Source organism: Macaca mulatta, chromosome 8 (assembly GCF_049350105.2).
Source record: "Macaca mulatta isolate MMU2019108-1 chromosome 8, T2T-MMU8v2.0, whole genome shotgun sequence".
In the NCBI taxonomy this organism is placed as follows: Eukaryota; Metazoa; Chordata; class Mammalia; order Primates; family Cercopithecidae; genus Macaca; species Macaca mulatta.
Window position 1 is genome coordinate 77,656,456 of NC_133413.1, and position 23,519 is coordinate 77,679,974.

Consider the following 23,519-nt stretch of genomic DNA (forward strand, 5'->3'; position numbering starts at 1 on the left):
CTCAATTCCCACCCAATAACTGTAATTAGATTTACACTTTAGAAAGAAGCACACCAAAATTCCATTGATTCAAAAGGGGGCTCGGTGCGGTGGCTCATGTCTGTAGTCCCAGCTACCCCGAAGGCTGAGACGGGAGGATCTCGTGAGCCCAGGAGGTTGAGGCTGCAGTGAGCTGTGATCGCGCCATTGAAGGGACTTCTATTGCTGGATGAAAAAGTACATATTTTCCCAGTAAATTGTATGTAATGAGGAATAAAGCAACTAGATCCCTGAATTCACAGGCGGAAAGCAATGTTTCAGATTCTATAAAGCAGCAAATCAAACAATAACTTAAAAGTTTTTCTATGTGAGATACCATAAAGCTACAAACCCACAAAAGATATTATTGCCTAGTCCTATAAGGTTAAAAACAAAATCAAACATTTCCTGTCACTTGAGGCTGAATTTACTCATTTCCTGCAAACAAATTTTCTTTTTCTTTGGGGTTATGGAAAAGGTGAGGTTCATGCACATCATTTTTTGTCAGCAAGCTTTCAGATTGCTTCAAAGAGAGATTCCTATATTTATAGAGAGGGGAAAAAAGCATTAAATTAAAAAAATGAAAGTATCCCCAAAAGGTAGCAAACCTATAGAATCTAGGGCACAATAACAATATTAAAGGCTAATGATTAGTCACCAAACTGTGTGAATCTTGTTGGGCTTTAAAAAGGAAGCAGAAACAAAGATTTTCCTCTTGGTGTAGCGAAGAATGTAAAAAATCTGTGATTTGTGAGAGGTATGGAAAGAATATTAGAGGAAAGGTGGACCAGCTCTAAGATGAGGCAAATTTGAGGTGTCTGGGGCTTCTTATATTTTGCACCCAGATTGTCTTATAATGCAATATAATCACACATATCAATTTATTCCATATTGTTTTTAATATATAAATGTTTTATATGTATATAAAACAGTAGATTAATTGGTACTTTTTCACCTTTCAACTATTTCCCTCATTATTTAAATTGTAATTTACATAGTTAAATTCACCGTTTTCAGTGTAAATTCACCCAGTTCAGCAAGCTTTCATAAACATATGTCTTATAACCATCAATGCAATAAAGATATAGAACATTAATTCTCCAAAATTATCTTGTGCTGACCCTTTGCCGTCCACCCTTTCTCCCACCTTCAGTTTCTGGCAACTGCTAATCTGTTTTCTGTCTCTGTAGTTTGCCTTTGCTAGAAAGTCACACAAATAGAAGCATATTATATAGTATGTAACCTTTTGAGTCTGGTTTCTTTCACTTAGCATAATGCTTTTGAGATCCCTGTTGTTGAGTATATCACTAGTTCATTCGTTTGTATTGCTGAATAGTTTTCCATTGTATAGATGTACCACAGTTTGTTTATCCATTCCTCAGATGAAAACCTTTGGAACTGCAGTGAGTTGAGATTGCGCCACTGCACTCCAGCCTGGGCGACAGAACGAGACTCCGTCTCAAAAAAAAAAAAAAAAAAAAGAAAGAAAACCTTTGGATTGTTTTCAGTTTTTGGTGATTATGAATAATGTTATAAATGTTCAGGTACAGGTTTTTGTGAGTATACGTTTTCATTTCACTTGGGAAAATAACCAGGAGTGAACCACTAGCTGCTAGATGTGTTAAATATATGTTTACCTTTTTTTTGTTTTTTTTGTTTTTTTTTGAAGGAGGCTCTCGTTGTGTCACCCAGGCTGAAGTGCAGTGGTGTGATCATAGCTCACTGTAGGCTTGAACTCTGGGGCTCAAGTGATCCTCCAAGTGATCCTCCCACCCTAGCCTCCCAAGTAGCTGTAACTACAGGCATGTACCACCATGCCCAGCTTAATGTTATAAGAATATGTCAAACTGGCTGGGTACAGTGGTTCACATCTGCAGTTCCAGCACTTTGGGAGACTGAGGTGGGAGGATTGTTTAAGTATAAGAGTTTGAGACCAGCCTGGATAGTATAGTGAGATCCGGTCTGTACAAAAAAATTTTAAAAATTACATGGGCGTGGTGGAACATGCCTGTAGTCTCAGCTACTCAGAAAGCTGGGGCAAGAGGATTGCTTGAACACAGAAGGTTGAGGCTGCAGTGAACTGTGTTTGAGCCACTACACTGCAGCTTGGGCAACAAAGTGAGACCCTGTCTCTCAAAAGATAAATACATAAATAAAATAATATGTTAAACTACTGTCCAAAGTGTCTGTACTATTTTTGCATTCCAGCCAGTAGTACACGAGAGTTCCAGTTGCTCCATATCCTAGCCAGCATTACCAGCTTTTGTTTTTTCTTTTTATCCATTCTAGTACATGTTATTTTTTAAGAAAAAATTAAATATTTAAAAATCAGATGATTTCATAACCGAGATATCTCACTTGCCAGCTAGTGTGATGCATGTCCATCTGGCCACACCATTGTGGAGCTGAATAGCTACAGTTGCCTTTAGTCGGGCATGTGCTTTCCAGTTCACCTTAGTCACCTCCTCACCTGTTCTCATTTATTAACTTCCTGTTCCTAAGGGTGGTTTTGTTTGAGAGTCCCCAGCAGAGTACTTGAGAGGCTGGCTATTGGAGTCAGTGAGCTGTGTTCAAGTCCTAGCTCTGCTCATGGCAATTGTGTGACCTTGGGTCCTTCTGATTGTACCTCTCCAAGCCTCATTTTCCCATCTATAAAATGGGGCTTATAGTATTCTTAAAAGAGTTCCATTGTCTTTTAAAATTTGTTTGGATGGGCCGGGCGCGGTGGCTCACGCCTGTAATCCCAGCACTTTGGGAGGCCCAGGCGGGCGGATCACGAGATCAGAAGAGAGAGACCATCCTGGCTAACACGGTGAAACCCTGTCTCTACTAAAAATACAAAAAATTAGCCGGCGTGGTAGCCAGCGCCTGTAGTCCCACCTACTTGGGAGGATGAGGCAGGAGAAGTGGCGTGAACCCGGGAGGTGGAGCTTGGAGTGAGCCGAGATTGCGCCACTGCACTCCAGCCTGGGCGACAGAGCGAGACTCTGTCTCCAAAAAGTAAAAATAAATAAAAAACCATAAATAAATAAATAATTTGTTTGGATAATGAAGAGTCAGCTTTCAAAATATAGGCATTTTAAAATGGAAAATAATTCTTTTGAATTAGGTCTTATATAACTCTTGTTCACAGAGTAAACCATTGACAGATCACAAAAACTAGCTTGTTTTAACTAAAACTAGTCTGTTTTAACTAAAAAAAGTTTTTGTTTTTTGAGATAAGGCCTTTCTCTGTCGCCCAGTCTGGAGTGCAGTGGCACAATCGCGACTCACTGCATTCTCAACCTCCTGGGCTCAAGCAATTCTCTCACCTTAGCCTCCCAAGTAGCTGGGACTACAGAGAGGTGTTACTATACCTGAATTTTTTTTTCTTATGGAGATGAGGTCTCACTGTGTTGCCCAGGCTGGTTTCGAACTCCTGGCCTCAAGCAATCCTCCCTCCTTCAGCTTCCCAAAGTGCTGGAATTACAGGCATGAGCCACCTGACCCAGCCTAAAAAAACTATGTTGCTTACCACTATTGTGCTTTTTTTGGGAAGGAGGGGAGTATCTTAATTTCAAAATGGTTCTTTGAGAACTGCAAATCCAAATATTAACATTATACCTACATTACTGATACACATAAGCTTATTTTTGCATATAAATTAAATAGACTGTTATGTTTAACAAAGCAAAATTTGCAAGTGAGTTTATATAACATAATTCCAGAGTTTTGTGACTAAAAATATCTGAGTTTTAAAAATTCTTTCCTAAGTACATAGATCTGTTGTTACAACTGTTCAAACAACCTTAACAGTGGTGAAGGAAGGTTGTTTTGACTGTTATTCAAGTTCACTTTTTAATTCAAAGAAATCTAACGCTTCCATATTCTAACAAAGGGTACTAGGTATTTTATAAATAGTTAATATACAGTGAATATTTCCTGTGAATTATGGGCCCCAGTGATTTGTATTCCTTAAAGGTATCTGAAATTAAGGGCAGTTTTACCCAGCTAGAAAGTTATTATTTTTACATTAACAAAAGAGATGGATTGACTTTATTAACATTGCTTGGGTTTGAAAGTTAGTTAAATAATCAAGTAACAATTTGTTTTTCATTGTATGGTGCTACAGAGTATTCTCAGTGGATTTTATATGCAATATATAAATGTATTTAATGTCTATTTTAAAATTACTAAGGCTCAAGCACCTCCTAGCATGTTTGCAAAGAGAGGAAATATCTGTCAGAAGTATTTACCGTGACAAACACAGAAAGAAGCAATAATGTGTACCTTTTTGTTTGTTTAATACCATATTTTAAAAAATTGAACAGTGAAGGCATTTGTTCAGAATCAGCCTTTAAATAAAAAATAGTTTTGACCTAATCGTTAATTAAAGTATACATTGATAGTATCAAGTTCAGTTTGAGGGTCAAAAACAACGTCAATGAGTCTGACTTTTTCCTCCCAGTAGGGAAAGGAGGCTTGTATAAATATACATGAGCACAGATTGCATGCATTTATAAAAGAGGTGGAAAACATTCCCCTGTCTCTGGACAGATGTTGCTTCATTGGCTCCACATACGATACAGGCACAGCCCCCAGTGTGTAGAACCCTAAAGGAGTGTGGGGCACATACCTTTAGCTTTTTGGAAGATGCACTGTAAGCTTATTTCCACCTCTGAGCAGGCTCCCCACCTTGAATATTAAATATAGAGTGTAGGGACATGTCTGCTGATGCCAGCTCATTCTTTCCCTTAAAGTAATTAAGGCAAGGGGTAGCTTTAATCAATTTTCTAGAAACTAAAAATCTGTTCTTTGTGTTTGGGCTGAGTATTTTGTTTTCAACACTTTACTGAACTTCTAGCTTTATTTTAGTTATCTCCTAGATTTATGTTATATTACTAAAATTAGCAAAAGGCATGCCCTGATAATCTATATCAAGAGTTTGATGAAACTGTAATATATTTGATTACCTTTTATTAAAGAGAGGTAGAACTGATAATCTCCTTTAATACAGATTAAATCTTTTGATATACTAAAACAATATTTTGGCATACCTAAGGTGAAAGTATTGCCTGAGGAAATAATAAGCATTTAAACATTTATTTAATGCTTTTTCACAGGATAAAATTGAAGGCTCAGGATTGAACATAATTGGCTTCACTTGATGGTGGCTGAGGCAGGACATTCTTATGTTCTCACAGAACCCTTCTGGTTTGCTGGTTTCATTTAGGATAGCCTATCTTTGCAGTACATAGCAGTTTGTATTTTTAAAAATGCATTTAGTTCTGTATTTAGTGTTCGTAGTTAGGAAAATGAGGGTAGAGTGATTTGATGTTTTTTCAGTGCACTCCTAGTGACTTGAGCTTTGCTTGGGGCTATAGAGTATGTGGAATGGGCCACAGCTCACTATTGATCTAACAATGTACATGGCAATGTATAGAATTCATCAACATTGTTTTCTGAGGCTGTGTCATTTTTATTGTTTTATTTTCTTCCTTGATGATATACTAGCAAGATTTTTCAAAATGCTTGGCAAAGAAATAAAACCTAAGAGCACTGTTGTGGAATTGATAACAGTTGTGTAAACCTTTAAGAAACTATTGTTGTGCTATGGACAACTACGCAGTGGTTTGGTGGTAATGACAATGGACATAAGCAGTAAATGTCTCACATAGCTCCTGTTTTATTGTGAATGGAGAGGAGGCAATACCAAAACGAGGACTCCCTGCATATCCTTTCACTTCTTCCCCAAATAAAGCATTTTCCATACCCACAGACCTTCTCTCTCCTAAGACTGCATCCCAGCAAGCCTGAGCCACTCTGCAGGGAATAGGGGTAGGACAGTGCAGCAGTAATGTTCACAGGGCTTCTTGAAGTGGGCTATACTAGGCAATTCTAAATCATCATCCCTTGATGGGACCCTGCAAAGAGGGTCTCATGATAAGCCCACTTGACCTTCAGCAGGCAGTTCTGGGAAAAGGAAAACGATTCCAAAGTGTGTCCCCTGGCTCTGTTTACTTTCTCAATGAAATGTGCTATTGGCCTTTAGTATATTGCGATCACTAATCTGATATGGTTGGAAGGATCAATAGAGCAATCATTGTATTGATTATAAATGAAAAAATAAGTTTAATGCAAAATGTATAAGATGTATTAGGATCTGGTTTTTAAAGCCCATAGCATTTATCACACTATAGAGTAGTTATACCATATTTGACTCCCCAGCTTGTTTGTGGCAAAATATTTGAGATCAGGATTATCTCATTATCTCATTATCTCAAAACAGGATTATCAGTTTTGAATATAAAACTCAAATGAGTTTTTATATTCAGTGTTGCCCAGCATATGGCAGATATCTCATGTTTTACATATAAATGCAGTTACTTTTTGGTATGGATATTTATTTATTTAATTTATTGAGATGGGGTCCCACTCTGTTGCCCAGGCTGGAGTGCAGTGGAGCGATCTCAGCTCATTGCAGCCTCTGTCTCCCAGGCTCAAGTCACCCTCCCACTTCAGCCTCCCAAGTTGCTGGCACTATAGGCACGCACCACCATGTCCAGCTGATTTTTGTATTTTTTTTTTTTTTTTGTAGAGAAGGGGTTTCTCCTTGTTGGCCAGGCTGGTCTTGAACTCCTGGACGAAAATGATCTGCCCACCTAAGCCACCCAAAATGCTGGGATTACAGGCATAAACAACTGTCCCCAGCTCTGGTTTACTTTTCCATCAAAGCAATACCTTTTTTAAACCAAAAAGCAAATTTTTCCTCATCAGGAGAAACTTCTGTCTCCTTCAGAGACAACAGCTTAAAAATCTGGTTTGTAGAAGTGGTGAAAGTAGCCTAATTCTGTAGTCCTCTGGACTTTCAGCAACCATATGCTGTGCAGTCGCCCACCCACTGTTCATCAGCTAGGCCTCAGGCTCCTTTGACAGAATCCCTGATCATTGTCTTTACCTACTGCCTCTGGAACTTTTCTGAGTCCCCTACCTTACCTCAGTGGGTGTATCCAGTCTAACTGCCAAGTCTTCTGGAAACACCCCTTCCCACTATAACTTTCTGACTGTTTGGGCAGACCAACAATGAACCTTTTTTTTTTCTTTCTATGTTTGGCCAAAAAAGATTGAGAACAAAGAACTAGGAGACAGATTGGATGGCCTCTGTTCCTCTTTGTTTACTGTGAAGATGTCTCCTCCCCACCAAAAAGATAAAGTCACATAAATATTTGAAAGAACCTACCCCATCTCTTCAATAATTTTAGTGTAATCTTCTCGGGAACTTTCTGGAGATGCATTTCCATTTACAGGGTATCTCTGTATTTCAGAGAAAAAGACTAATTTTGGCTTACCCACCTGTGGGTAATAAACAGGAACGATGTGATGCATTGTTTCAAAGTTACCTGTAGCACACAAAGAAATAAAAGCATTCTGCTTTGAAACTAATAACTGAATTGTAAAAAAGGGTATGACAATATTAGATGATCTAAAAATTAAATAGAGCTAAATGAATACACAGTAAAACTAGTAATAAAATTAATAACCCAAGAAAAAATAGTGCAGACTTTCATACACAAAAACCTATACAGGAAAGTTCTTGGTCAACTCTTTAAAATAAAATAAAATGGGCATGCCAACATTAATATAAATATTAACTGCCCTTAATTTTACTGTTCTGAGTTAGTTTATTTTTTTCAAATTGTTTCATTTGTAGGGAGTAAATAAGTCATGTATCTTTTTGGGGATATGTCCATACCTTTATTCTGGCACTTAACATTCCACATCAGTTACCTGCTTTCAGATCCTCCTCCCTTTCCAGCAGTAAGTTCCTTTTAAGTGGGGACAGCCCTATTCACCTCTAATCCACAGTGACTGGCATATTCTTGGACACATTTGAGGTGCTTAATGTTTACTATGATTTTTTCTATAGAAGTGCTATAAAAGAAAGTGCTAAAAGATGTGAGTATATTTTAGATTTTATTAAGATATTAAAGTACGTTTACAATTTTGTGTCATATAGCTATATGACCATACTTAGGATAAGATTTTTAAATTGTAAGATCCTTGAAGTTAGAAGTTATAATAATTCCTATAATTTTACCATAATCCCCAATATAGAGCTCTAAATTTACGAGGCTATCAAAAATACATAAAAGATTAGGAAGTACAAAAATTATTACCATCTTTTTAAGAATTCCTATTCCCTTACAATGTATTTGGTTGTGCAGAGGTGCCTTTAAAAGGTTCATTTTAACTCTTCTAAAGATCTGAAAGGTAGGTATACTGTAGATTTTGAAAATATATAATATATTTTCTAGATTTTAATTTATGCTTTCCCTTTCTCTTGCACAGTTATAAAAGTCTTTGCGTAAAGACCATATAGTCTGCTATTGGACATATACAAAAGGATAGAGTTATTGTATATTTATATACATGTATACAGGGATGTCACTGCTTTTAAGCCTGAGAGTTCCAGGTTTGTACCATCTGTTTGGATGGGGATGGCAAACATGGGCAAAGGGGAGGGAGGACCTACAAATGGCCAAGGAAGAATAACCAAGTACTCCTGAGAAAAGCTCAGAAAATTTTCTGCTGCAGCGAGTCAGTGTGTTCACTTTAAATTTTATTTTAATTGATTTTAGAGATGATTTTTTTTTTTTTGAGACAGTGTCTCATCTTGTCACCTAGGCTGGAGTGCAGTGGCACGATCTCGGCTCACTGCAACCCTTGCCTCCTGGGTTCAAGTTATTCTCCTGCCTCAGCCTCCCTAGTAGCTGGGATGATAGGTGCCTGCCACCACACCTGGTTAATTTTTTTACTATTAGTAGAGATGGGGTTTCACCATGTTGGCCAGGCTGGTCTTGAACTCCTGACCTCAGGTGATCTGCCTGCCTCGGCCTCCCAAAGTGCTGGGATTACAGTCATGAGCCACCGCACCCAGCCGAGACCATTTTTCAATATAGTAAATTATGTAATCTATTTGAGTACTCCTTATAAAATTTTGAAATTTGTTTTATTATCCTATTTCCTCTAGCTCCTTTTTAGTTATAAAAATTGTTTACATATCATGTATTTCCATATCCGTGATTTTCCCAAATTCCCACCAAATTGAATTTCTAAGTAGAGCATTATTGCTTTAGATGATTAATTGTCCTTCTATCCCAGCTTAATTTAGCCTGTGCCCCCTGCTAGCTTTGTAAACTCAAGACAAGTCACTTCATTTCTGAAACTGAACTTTCTCATCTGCAAAATGCATATAATAATCTTCTGCCTCACAGGTCATAATAATTAAATGCAATAATGTGTGTAAATATCTGAAATGTTTAGCACAGTAAATGTCAGTTCTTTTTTCTTCCCTTGCCCCCTCTTCTTTGCCTTTTAATTCCGAGTGCTTTCCATTTTAAATTATTAATAATGATCATAACAGCAACTACCACAAGGTCTGAAATGAAGCTTACAAACTATAACATTCTATACGGACTTTAAAAAATTGTAGCAAAACTATTTAACATGAGATCTACCCTCCCTTTTTTTTTTTTTAGATGATATCTTGCTCTGTCACCCAGGGTGGGGTGCAGTGGTGCCATCTCGGCTCACTGCAGCCTCTGCCTCCCAGGTTCAAGCAGTTCTCTTGCCTCATCCTCCCAAGTAACTGGGACTACAGGCGCACGCCACCATATCCAGCTAATTGTTTTGTATTTTTGGTAGAGACAGGATTTCACCATATTGGCCAGGCTGGTCTCGAACTCCTGACCTCAAGTGATCTGCCTGCCTCAGCCTCCCAAAGTGCTGAGATTACAGGCATGAGCCACTGCGCCCAGCCAAGATCTACCCTCTTAACAAAGTTTTAAATGTATAATACATTATTATTTTACCTTAGGTACAATGTCGTACAGTAGATCTCTAGAGCTTATTCATCTTGTTTGGCCGAAACTTTATGCCCATTGATTAGTAAGTCCCCCTTTCCTCCCCTCATTTGCTGGCAATAGCACTCCACTCTTTGAGTGTATGAATTTAACTATTTTAGTCTTATATAAGTTGAATCAGTATTTGTCTTTCTTTGACCTGGCTCATTTCACTTAGCATAATATCCTCAAGGCTCACCCATGTTGTCACATATTGCAGAATTTCCTTTCTTTGTAAAGCTGAATAGTGTTCCATGTTCCATTTAATATACATTTCCTTTATCCGTTCATCTCTCCAATGTCCATGTACCTAGTTTCCACATCTTGGCTATTGTGAATAGTGCTGCAATGAACATAGGAGTACTGATGTCTCTTGGAGATCCTGATTTCAATTCTTTTGGATAAATATCCATAAGTGGGATTGTTGGGTCATATGGCAGTCCTATTTTTAACTTTTTGAGGAATGTTCATACTGTTTGTTATAGTGGCTGCACCATTTTACGTTCCCACCAGTGGTGTGCAAGGGTTCCAATTTCTTCACATCCTCTCTAACACGTGTTACCTTTTTAAAAATAGTAGCCATCCAGGCACAATGGCTCGTGTCTGTAATACCAGCACTTTGGGAGGTAGAGGCAGGTGGATCACTTGAGTTCAGGAGTTGGAGACCAGTCTGACCAACATGGTGAAACCCCATCTCTACTAAAAATGCAAAATTAGCCAAGTGTGGTGGTACATGCATGTAATCTCAGCTACTCGGGAGGCTGAGGCGGGAGAATTGCTTGAACTCAGGAGGCGGAGGTTGCAGTGAGCCGAGATCACGCCATTGCACTCCAACCTGGGCAACAAGAGTAAAACTCTGTCTCAAACAAACAAAAAAAAGCCACCCTGACAGGTGTGAGGTGATAGCTGATTACAATTTTGATTTGCATTTCCCTGATGATTACTGACATTGAGTATTTCTTCGTATACCTGTTGGCCATTTGTATGTCTTCTTTGGAGGAACAAAAACCACTATTTGTTTAAGAGACTTTTCTTTCCCCATTGTGTATTCTAGGCACCTTTGTCAAAGATCAATTGATTACATCTGCATGGATTTTTTCCTGGGCGCTCTATTCTGTTCTGTTTCTCTATATGTCTGTCTTCTGCCAGTACCATACTCTCTCGATTACTATATCTATGTAATATATTTCAAAATCAGGAAATGTGATGCCTTCAGCTTTGTTCTTCATTCTTAAGATTGATTTGGCTATTTGTGGTCTTCATTGGTTCCATATGAATTTTAGAATTGCTTTTTTCTATTTCTATAAAAAATGCCATTGGGATTTTGATAGAAATTGCATTGAATCTGTGGATCACTTTTGGTCTTATGGATATTTTACAATATTGAGTCTTCCAATTCATGAACATGAGGTGTCTTTTCATTTGTGTCTTGTTTAATTTCTTTTAAAATTTATAAGCAGACATTGCAGAAGATGTCTTGTTTAATTTCTTTCATCGATGTTTTGTAGTTTTCAGCATATGTCTTTCACCTCCTTAATTAAATTTATTCCTGGGTATTTTGTTCTTTTGTTGTTATTGTAAATGGGATTATTTTCATAATTTCTTTTCAGATAGTTTGTTGTTAGTTTATCTACATGACTTGAAACATTGTTTTTGGGCTGGGCGCAGTGGCTCATGCCTGTAATTCCAGGACTTTGGAAGGCCAAGGTGGGTGGATCACTTGAGGTCAGGAGTTTAAGACCAGCCTGGCCCACATGGTGAAATCTTATTTACTAAAAATACAAAAATTAGTCGGGTGTGGTGGTGCACGCCTGTAATCCCAGCTACTCGGGAGGCTGAGGCAGGAGAATTGCTTGAACCTGGGAGGCAGAGGTTGCAGTGAGCTGCAATCGTGCCACTGCACTCTAGCTTGGGCAACAGATTACTCTATCAAAAAAAAAAAAAAAAAATTGTTTTTGTTAGTTGGTGCTCATACTAGATTATAAAGAGATTAATAAGGACTGTTTTGAGAAAATTAAATGGCTAATTTAAAAAAATTTAGTTGAGACATAATTGTACATATTTATAGGGTACATAGTGATGTTGCAATACATATAATGTATAGTGATCAAATCAGGGAAATTAGCATATACATAATCTCAAACATTTATCATTTCTATGTGTTGGCAACATTCAATATTCTCCTTCTAGCTATTTTAAACTATATATGATTGTTATCTATGGTCATCCTATAGTGCAGGGGTCCCCAACCCAATGGTCCTGGTCTGTAGCCTATTAGAAACTGGGCCGCACAGCAGAAGGTGAGTGGCAGGTGAGCAAGAGAGGCTTTATCTGTATTTACATCTGCTCTCCATCACTCGCATTACCACCTGAGCTCTGCCTCCTATCAGATCTACTACAGCATTAGATTATCATAGGAACACGAACCCTATTGTGAACTGTGCATGTGAGGGATCTAGGTTGTGAACTCCTTATGAGAATCTAATGCCCAATGATCTGTCACTGTCTCCCATTACCCCCAGATAGGATGATCTAGCTGCAGGAAAAAAAGTTCAGGGCTCCTGCTGATTCTACGTTATGGTGAATTACTATTTCATTATATGTTACAGTGCAATGTTAATAGAAATAAAGTGCATAATAAATGTAATGTACTTGTATCATCCCAAAACAATATCCCCCTCCACCACACTTCTGGTCCATGGAAAAATTGTCTTCCACAAAACCAGTCCCTGCTGCTACAAAGGTTGGGGACAGCTGCTATAGAACTCTAAAGTTTATTCCGCCTATCTGGTTGTAATTTTATAACCTTTACCAAATCTCTCTCTTCCCTCACCTTATTCCCTCTGCCCGTCCCAGTTTGTAGTATCTTCGTTCTACTTTTTAATTCTATGAGATCAACTTTTTTTTTTTTTTTTTTTTTTTTAGCTTTAACAGATGAGTGAGAACATGCACTGTTCCACTTTCTGTTTCTGGCTTATTTCACTTAATGTAACATCCCCCATTTCCATCCATGTTGTTGCAAATAACAGGATTTCATTCTTATTTATAGTTGAATAGTATTCCATTGTGTATATATACCACATTTTCTTTATTCATTCATCTGTTGGACACTTAAGGCGATTCTGTATCTTGGCTATTGTGAATACTCCTGCAACAAACACGAGGGTGTGGATGTCTCCTTGATAAACTGATTTCTTTTCCTTTGGATAGATGGTCAGTAGTGGGATTGCTAGATCATATGGTAGGTTTTTTTCTTTTTTTAACTCAAGGAATTTTTTTAAATTCGAGGAAAATCTGTAGTTCTATTTGTAGGTTTTTGTTTTGTTTTGCCTTTTTTTTTTTTTTTTTGAGATGGAGTCTTGCTCTGTCACCCAGGCTGCAGGTTTAAGAAATTCTCTGCCTCAGCCTCCCGAATAGCTGGGATTACAGGTGTGTGCCACCATGCTCAGCTAATTTTTTTGTATTTTTAGTAGAGATGAGGGTTTACCATGTTGGCCAGGCTGGTCTTGAACTCCTGACCTCAAGTGATCCACCTGCCTTGGCCTCCCAAAGTGCTGGGATTACAGGCGTGAGCCACCTCGCCTGGCCGCTAATTTTAAAAATAATGTTTTTGAAGAGATGGTGTCTTGCTTTGTTGCCCAGGCTGGTCTTGATGTCCTAGTCTCAACTGATACTCCTGCCTTGGCCTCCAAAAGCACTGGGATTACAGTTCTAAGCCACAACGTCCAGCCCCCTATTTGTAGTTTTTTGAGGAACCTCCATACTGTTCTCCATAGTGGTTGTACAACTTTACATTCCCACCAACAGTGTATAAGAGAGCTCCCTTTTCTCTGCATCCTCACCAGCTGTATTAGTCCATTTTCATGCTGCTGATAAAGACATACTTGAGACTAGGTAATTTATAAAGAAAAAGAGGTTTAATGGACTCACAGTTCCACATGGCTGGGGAGGCCTCACAATCATGGCAGAAGGCAAAAGGCACGTCTTACATGGTGGCAGACGAGAGAATGAGAGCCAAGCAAAAGGGGAAACTGCTTATAAAATCATCAGATCTCATGAGACTTACCCACTACCATGAGAACAGTATGGGGGAAACTGCCCCCATAATTCAGTTATCTTCCACCAGGTCCCTCCCACAACACATGGGAATTATGGAAGCTACAATTCAAGATGAGATTTGGGTGGGGACACAGCCAACCCATATCACCAGCATTTGGTTTTTATTTTTTGAGACTAAGTCTCGCTCTGTTACCCAGGCTAGGGTGCAGTGGTGCGATCTCGGCTCACTGCCAATGTCCGCCTCCTGGTTCAAGTGATTCTCGTGCCTCAGCCTTCTGAGTAGTTGGAATTGCAGGCATGCACCACCACGCCTGGCTAATTTTTGTATTGTCAGTAGAGACAGAGTTTCACCATGTTGGCCAGGCTGTTCTTGAACTCCTGACTTCAAGTGATCCACCCACCTCAGCCTCCCAAAGTGCTGGGATTACAGCCATGAGCACTGTGCCTGGCCAGCTGTTGTTATTTTTTGTCTTTTTGTTAATAACCATCCTAACTGGGATGAGATGACACCTCATTGTGATTTTGATTTGCATTCCTGATGATTAAGTGATATTGGGCATATTTTTCTTGGCCATTTATATGTCTTCTTTTGAGAAATGTCTGTTCAGATCCTTTGCCCATTTTAAAACTGGATTGTTGTTTTTTTGCTGTTGAGATATTGCAGTTTCTTGTATATTCTGAATAATAATCCTGTCAGATGAATAGTTTACAGATATTTTTCCCATTCTGTAGGTTGTCTTTTCACTCTTGATTGTTCCCTTTGCTGTGCAGAAGCTTTTTAGTTTGACATACCCCATTTGTTTATTTTTGTTCTCGTTGCCTGTGCTTTTGAGGTTCTATTATAAAATCTTTTCACAGACCAATGTCCTGAAGCATTTCCTCTGTTTTCTTCTAGTAGTTTTATAGTTTCAGGTCTTATATTTAGGTCTTTGATTCATACTGAGTTGATTTTTGCATAGGGTGATAGCTGAGGGTCTAGTTTCATTCTTCTGCATATGGATATCCAGTTTTCCCATCACCATTTATTGAGGAGGAGGATAGCTTGAGCCTAGGAGTTCCAAATTAGCTTGGGCAACACAGTGAGACTTCATCTCTACAAAAAGTATTTTAAAATTAGCTGGGTGTGGTTGCACACACCTGTCATCTCAGCTACTTGGGAGTCTGAGGCAGGAGGATCATTTGAGCCTGGGAGATCAAGGCTGTAGTGAGCTGTGATCCAATGTATGTTCTTGGCACCTTTGTCAAAAATCAGTTGGCTGTAGCTAAGTGGATTGGTTTCTGGGTTCTCTATTCTGTTCTACTAGTCTATTTTTCTGTTTTTATACCAGTACCATGGTGTTTCAGTTACTATAGCTTTGTTGTATACCTTGAAGTCTAGTAGGTGGTGGCTCTGGCTTTGTTGGTTTTGCCCAGTATTGTTTTGGTTATTGGGGTTCCACACACATTTTAGGATTTTTTTTCTATTTCTGTGAAGAATGTCATTGGTATTTTTATAGGGATTGCATTGTATAGATTGCTTTGGTTAGTAGACTATAATTTTTTTAAGTTGTAAATTTAAAGACATATTATTTTGTCAAATTTCCTTGAAGTTAACAATTAATGTAGTTGTCCCTAAATTAGGAAGAATTTTTGAAATCAGTTAAAATGAAAGAAACTACATTATTTTTAGAATTGGCCCAATTCTGGGGTGAGGCTGGTATTAAATATTTAAAAAGTGACATCTTTGATGTAATACTGAAAATATATAAAATACTAGAATCCTTACTCTAGGTCTAGTTCTGCCCTTCACAGCCAGTCAGGAATGAACAAAGGAATCATGCCTTCTGACTATTTTAGAAGTTTCAGATCTTGAGAAATTCACATTACAACACAGTATATTGCAATTTACTCATGAGTATATTATCAACTAAGAAAGTCCCATTCTACTTAATGATTTTCCATAGTTTATATTCTTTATTTTTTTCAGATGGGGTCTTGCTCTCTTCCCCAGGCTGGAGTGAAGTGGCACAATCACGCTCACCACAGCCTTGATCTCCCAGGCTCCAGTGATCCTCCTCCCTCAGCCTCCCAAGTAGCTGGGACGATAGGCACATGCCACCATGCCTGGCTAATTTTAAAATATTTTTTGTATAGATGAGGTTTCACTATGTTGTCCAAACTGATCTTGAACTCCTAGGCTGAAACTATCCTCCCACCTCAGCCTCCCAAAGTGCTGGAACTACAGGTGTGAACCACCACGTTTGGCCCCATAGTTTGTATTCAGTGAACATGATATGGCAAAATCACTAGAGCTCCATACCTCTCCACCTGTATTCCTCCTCATGTCAGACACCATGTCCTAGAGTGACAGAGCTCCTAGGATATGCTATCTGTGCATAAAACCTCACTACAGTGTCCCCATTTCCCTTTTTCTATTTCCCTGGCCTAGCCCCTTCACTATGTCCTTATCCCCTCCCTTAGTCAGTCGTAGAAACAAACACTATCATGGAAAGGAGGAAGGGGCTCATTGCAACGTTGTGGGCTAAAAAATCTGTGACTAGGCAGTTCTTCTTTTTTTTTCTTTAAGATGGAGTCTTGCTCTGTCGCCCAGGCTGGAGTGCAATGGCGCAATCTTGGCTCACTGCAATCTCCACCTCTCAGGTTCAAGTGATTCTCCTGCCTTAGCTTCCCGAGTAGCTGGGATTACAGGCACCTGCCATCATGGCTGGTTAATTTTTGTATTCTTGTAGAGATGGGATTTCACCATGTTGGCCAGGATGGTCTTGAAATCCTGACCTCAGGTGATCCGCCTGTCTCAGCCTCCCACAGTGCTGGGATTACAGGCATGAGCCACTGTGCCCGGCCAGACTAGTCAATTCTTGGATGCTCCAAAATGAAGATAACTGTTACACATTGCTCTTAGTTACATTTTGTTGCATTAGTTAGGCAAGGGAGGTTGGTATGTCCTTTGTAACACAACTTTAGGTATATTATAATCCAAATTTTCAGGTGTTGGAGTATGTGCATAAGAAGGGGGACAGTCCACAGATGTGGCCATGATATATTTTTATTTTCTATATTGACAAAAAATGTTATTTTTGCACCTTTTTGTTTTCTTGAGATGGAGTTTTGCTCTTGTTGCCCAGGCTGGAGTGCAATGGCACGATCTTGGCTCACTGCAACCTCCGCCTCCTGGGTTCAAGCGATTCTACTGCCTCAGCCTCCCAAGTAGCTGAGATTACAGGTACCTGTCACCATGCCCGGCTAATCTTTTGTATTTTTAGTAGAAACAGGGTTTCATCATGTTGGCCAGGATGGTCTTGAACTCCTGACTTCAGGTGATCCACCCTCCTCATCCTCCCAAAGTGCTGGGATTACAGGCGTGAGCCTCCGTGCCTGGCCTTTTTGCACTGTTACTTAACAAATATACAAGTGGCTTAGGTTTCACAATTTACATAGCTGATATCATGCACTTTTGCCAGATATAAAATTACACATTTTTCCCTACCCTTGTGGCTCTATGTCTACACAAAACCAAACACAGCTGTTGTTCACAGTGGCTACCATTTACATAAACATTATAGGTAAAATTTCCATTACAAGACAAATTGTACTTATGTACAACTAAGTAAATAAGTTTTAAAAAAACCCATAAAACAACAACAAACTAAACAAAAAACATTTTATTTGTTGGCATTTTTCTGTTGCTTAGAATATTTCCTTTGCTAGAAGAGCAGTCACCTAATGAGTGACAGAGTGCTTACTTATGAGTGAATTGCTTGCATCCTCATTTTTACTGCTCCTTTTTTTGCTGATTTTCTTGGCGTCTTTGGATGCTTTCCAATTCATTAGAAATTGTCTTTCTATATTTTTAATTTCTTTTCCATCAAGAAATTCTGGAGAAAAATACATATATTTAAAAATATATACATATATATACATATATACAATATATACATATAAACATAAGTCAAAATATGCAATTCTGGTTCAGAGCACAGAAACTTAAGTTACACCATAGACTGAAATAAATTTGTTTTTAAAATACGTTAATTACGCAACGTATGTACTTTTGTTGAGATTTTATTTATAGATTTTTTTCTGATTCCAAAAAGAACATATGCTTGTTATAAACAATGGAAATATCATCAAATAAAACATTAAAAGGCTCCGTAATTATTATCCATACCCCTTCTTTTTTTTTTTTTTTTTTTGGAGACAAGGTCTCACTCTGTCATCCAGGCTGGAGTGCATAGGGTGATCTTGGCTTACAACAACCTCTGCCCCCTGGGGCTCAAGTGATCCTCCCACCTCAGCCTCCCGAGTCGCTGGGACCACAGGTGTGCACCACCATCCCCAGCTATTTTTTTGTATTTTTAGTAGAGACAAGGTCTTGCCATGTTGCCCAGACTGGCCTGAAACTCCTGAGCTTAAGCAGTCCGCCTGCATCGGCCTCCCAAAGTGCTGGGATTACAGGCATGAGCCACCGTGCCTGACCATACCCCTTATTATGTTTGTTTATTTATTTATTTATTTATTTTTGAGACAGGATCTCACTCTGCCATCCAGGCTGGAATGCAGTGGCATGATCTTAGCTCATTGCAACCTCAAAACTCCTCAGCTTAAGTGAGCCTCCTGCCTTAACCTCCAGAGTAGCTAGAACAATAGCCATGTGCCACCAAGCCTGGATAATTAAAGACATTTTTTTTTGTAGAGGTGGGATCTCACTATGTTGCCCAGGCTGCTCTTGTATTCCTGGCCTCAAACAATCCTCTCACCTCGGCTTCCCAAAGCCCTGGGATTACAGAGGTGTGATAGAAATTGAGCTTCATAAATTATACAAATAATTTTTGCATGTTGTAAGACATTTGGAAAACACACAAAAAATAAAAAAATTATTCCCCAATGAGAAATAATCACTGGTAACACTTTTGTATATTTCTTAGCATGTTTTTATTTTTGATATATGTATGTAAAATTGGAATCCTCTATTTATATTAGTTTTGCATCCTGCTTTTTAATATTGTGTTGTGAATATTTTACCATGTTTTTCCTTAAATACAGTTTTTATTGGCTGGTGTTCTATTGTTTGTGGATATATTATGAAATACTGAACAATTCCCTTATTAAAGGTTATTTTATATTGCCTATATTGTTTCCTCAATTACATGAACACAGATGACCTTCATTTAATAGAAGGATGATTTTTTTCTTCAAAATTTTTTTCTTTCTTTCCATAGGACTCTGCTTGATAGATTTTTTTCTAATGAAATTTATGTATAGTAGTTTTGAAAATTAGATATTTTCTCTCATTATTCATGTAATCCACTAGATCCCAGAATGTAGAAAGGATGTAGTAAAATTTATTAGATCACACATTATTTCAGGGATAATGACAATATTCTGATAAAATATTAGTTGTACTACTGAAAATATTAATACTGCCACTTAAACATGAGCCATAATATTGTGTTATACCCAAAGTACAAAACAAAATGTTGAAACAAAGAATATAAACTAGAACTATAGAATCTAGAAGTAAAACTGTCTCCATATCTTATTTCATGCACTTTTTTTTTCACTGAAGATGCTAGTACTATCCAAACCATAAGAAATTGTCAAATATCTTAGTACTTACAACTTTACAATAAAAGTCATCTTTTTTATTATTTATTTTAAAAAAACCTCTTTAATCATATGCACATAAGGGGAATAAAGGGCAACACCAGGCTGACTGGGGAAGGGAGCAAGATATTCTCCCTTTGTCCCAATGTCTGCTTGGCATAGTTCTGAGATCATACAAGTGGGAGTGGGTTGGGAAACAGAATAAATGAGAGGACAGAAGAGACAAAGGCAAGAGGGGAGAGGCAAGGGCTTGCAGTAGTCTCAATTAGTGGACTGTACGCAGATTCACTTAGGGCAAGGTTCCAGTAATGTTCAGCCCCATGCTTTCTGAAATGCTCACAAGCTATGTTCTCTGTAGGACACTGTTTAAACTTCATCTCTCCAAAGCTCCGGTCTTTGGCTGTACCCTCCCAGAATAGTATACATTTGTTGGTTTTCTTCACAGCTTCCTCATTAGATTCCTCATGATCATCTCCCTTTGTGTTAGATGTCCATTCATCCCACTTTATCCGATGCAGCATTAAGATGCTTACATTTCTTCTGGGCCTTGGGGCCCCCTTCCACTACTACCACGTTGACATCCTTGTGCAGTACCACCACCCCGTCAGGTACAGTTGCCCAGCAGTGGCCTCAATCTTGAACTTCTTGGCTGGGGTGCTCAAATTTGTAACTCCATATACAGATATGTGTACCCCTGTGAAATGTCTTAAGCTTTTAAATTTTCTTGACCTTTCTCTATTCTGCTGTGAGTTTTCAGGCAGAATTGACCTCTTCATGCACTTTCTGTCTTTTTGCCATCTGAGCTCTGACATGGACTTCTACCTTCGTGTAGTCTTGAACAGCTTCTGTTCCTAATACTTGCGTCAAATTAGAATTCTCACTTTGGGTTCTGGAGGAGGCATCAGGCCCAGCCTGACTTTTTCTAGTAGTTCCTTCTGTGCTTCCCTCCTTGTCTGTCTCTGAAGTTTTTTCTGTTCCTTCTTGGTAAGATACACTCCCAGAGTAACTGGTGTGTCATTGTCGACTGGAGGATTGAGCTGGGCTGGATGTTCAACAAGATTTGTGATTCCAAAATAATCTTCTCTCTTGGGATTTTCCTCTGTAAGGTCAAAGCCATTGGGGATTATATGAGTCCCACCACTCAATTTCAGGGATATCTACTTCCTTTAGCTCCTTCCTAGGAGCAATGAAGGCAAGCCTAGTCAAAGTATGGATGCCTATTTTTTGAGCTGCTTGTGAAATCTCTGCCTGAAGCTTCTCCAGTTGAGCCTTTGTTCTTAATTGCTGAGCAATCTTTTCAAATTTGCCCTTGTCATGGAATTTAAAAGTGCGTTTCTGGCGCTGGGAAGCGACAGTGGAGACTCAGGGTCAAAAAAGATATTGGACTCCATGTCTTCTGATGGTTTTTCTTTTAGCTGTTGCTTGAATGGTTCCCTCTTCACAGCACGAATATTGGCAGGAGTAGGCATGCAGTGTGTCAGCTCAATCTCCTTGCATGTTGCATCTACAGTGCACCCTTGATCATCTAGGATCAGTGGTGTAGGTTTAATTTGGTCATTTAACTCCACCTTTGGGGGAGCAATGCCCATGGCATGGAGATTAGCCAGGCCCAGCATGTTGGCATTGCTGATGAGTCCTGGCTTCAGTGCCACCCGGGCTTGGATTCGAGCTTGTAGTTCAGCTGCTTTCCTTGCCTTCTCAATGGCATCATTCATGAAAGTGGCAGCCTGGGAAGGCAGAATAGTGTGGCCGATTGGAAGTAGCTCTGGTTGGGAGGAAGAAGGCGTCTTTGGCTGAGGTGTAGGGGGGCTAATAAAGCGTAGCTGTTTTTTCCTCTCCTCCATATGTCATTTTGCTGCGTCCATCATCTGTTTGATCTGGAGCTTAGTCAGCATGCCAGGACTCTCTGATGGAGGCCCAGGGATCACCTCAGGCTCTTCTTCCACCTCCTCAAAACGGGGTATTCGCTGCTTCTTTACTCCTGATGATTCCTTAGAGATCTCAAGAGTCATCACCAAACACCTTCTTTAGCTCTCGTTTTCTGCTTCAGTCACTGCTAGACTTGGAATGCCTAGAGCTTCCGCCTTTCTCCTACAGCCTCAGTTTGTCCACAAATCGGAGAGTAGAATCATCAAGAAAAGGTATCAGATGATCGGCTGCCTTCTTCTTGTCCATGCTCTTCCCCACACAGTTCAATGCTGCTGTGACCACTGTAGGCTCTGAGAAACCCAGCACGCTCTTCACTGTCTTCTCATCCGCCTTGGAGCCTCCCAAAGTGCCGGGATTACAGGCGTGAGCCACTGTGCCCAGCCTGACATCACTGATAAATTAGGAAGAAAAGGTTAAGGAGTGTCTAATTCTAGTTATCAACGACTGTGAAAAGATCAATGGTTTCAGCTCATCCATCTCCCTCTTAGTGCCATTTTTCAGGAAAAAGAGAACAATAGCTCGAATGGGACTCAATACTACAGCTCACAAACTTCAGCCCCGAGACGGCAGCCGAAAGTTAAACCTGAACCAGAAACCTTCTGACCGCCCTAGGCCTGTCGTCGCTATCGCCACGGCCGCTGCCACACCGCTGTCTCCCAAAATGTGACCAGGGAGGGTCGGGCCGCCAATTCGTGCAGCCGTATTTGCCACTTTCCTGGAGGCAGAGCGCATGCGTCGCAGAACTGAAAAGTTTCCCTGAACAAGTTGCTTGCTTTCTGTTTCCCGGACTAAGCCTATTTCTGCCAAGTTAATGTCTTTAACTTCCTGAAGCGGAAATTGGGTTACTTGTAGTTTTCCTCATATGGCGAATAAGTGTGCAAAAGCAAAATTCTGCTAGAATGAAGAGCGAGGCTTCTGCGTTTGTGTTAAACACAGTCTTTCTGATAGAAAGTAAATCCTTTCACAGTCGTGATAACTAGAATTAGCCATCCTTCCTTAACCTTTTCTCCCTAGTTTAACAGTGGTGTCAGGCTGGGCCGGTGGCTCATGCCTGTAATCCCTGCACTTTGGGAGGCCAAGGCGGGTGGATCACTTGAGGTCAGGAGTTCGAGACCAGCCTGGCCAAAGTGGTGAAACCCCGCCTCTACTCTAAAGGTCATTCTTTGATGCTCAGTTTTTCCAGCCACTTATATTTATTGATGTCTTTCCAGATCTATTTTTATTAATAATTATATAACTTGTTAGTATATTTTTGGATGAGATATATGTAATCAATACATACTTTTAAAATATACTATAAAGATAAGGAATGAAAATTCTAAGTCTTTTACTGTAATCTCTTCTTCCTCATGTTAATGTCCCAAGCAGAGCTGAGGAATGACTAGGAAACTGTGCCTCCATTAACCTGATTCCATCTGATTTTTAGCAAATGATCTTTTTTTTTTTTTTTTTTTTTTGAGATATTCTCTCACTTCGTCGCCCAGGGTGGAGTGCAATGGCATGATCGCGGCTCACTGCAACCTCCGCCTACCAGGTTCAAGTGATTCTCCTGTCTCAGCCTCCCGAGTAGCTGGGATTATATGTGCACGCCGCCACGCCCGGCTATTGTTTTGTATTTTAGTAGAGATGGAGTTTCACTGTGTTGCCCAGACTGGTCTTGAACTCCTGAGCTCAGGCAATCCACCTGCCGTGGCCTCCCAAAGTGCTGGGAATACAGGCGTGAGCCACCGCGGCCGGCCTCAAATGATCTTATTTGAAGTTAATAGGTGTGAAAATGGTTCAAGACTGGGAGCCAGGTAATGGATTCCAGATTATAGACCTAATGAGATTTATTTCATTTTAATAAGTTGCTCTCAATACAAAATTTGCTTCCACTCATGCTAAGTAAACCAAATATGTGGACTGTCACTCTGTTCGGTGAGGACTGGGTAACCTATAAAACATAAAAATGGCTTCTTACAAGGACACAGCAAACCAGTGCCTTCGTGAGAGGTCACTGTGTGTCTTTCTGATGCTGTGTCACTTGGT

The 23,519-nt window shown here is 39.5% G+C and overlaps 1 protein-coding gene and 1 pseudogene across 1 annotated transcript in view; both read right to left on the reverse strand.

The window, feature by feature from the left end:
• Nucleotides 1-399: 399 nt before the first annotated feature.
• The window catches only part of PPP1R42 (protein phosphatase 1 regulatory subunit 42), a 66,159-nt gene continuing 43,039 nt past the window's right edge, over nt 400-23,519 (reverse strand). The window contains exons 6-8 of the mRNA XM_015145492.3: nt 17,702-17,833; nt 7,238-7,397; nt 400-557 (exon numbers count right to left, since the gene is read on the reverse strand). Coding sequence (XP_015000978.2) covers nt 446-557; nt 7,238-7,397; nt 17,702-17,833 — 404 coding nt within the window. The 3' untranslated portion in view covers nt 400-445. The remainder of the gene's footprint in view (nt 558-7,237; nt 7,398-17,701; nt 17,834-23,519) is intronic.
• LOC704802 (U4/U6 small nuclear ribonucleoprotein Prp3 pseudogene) lies at nt 18,867-23,220 on the reverse strand (annotated as a pseudogene).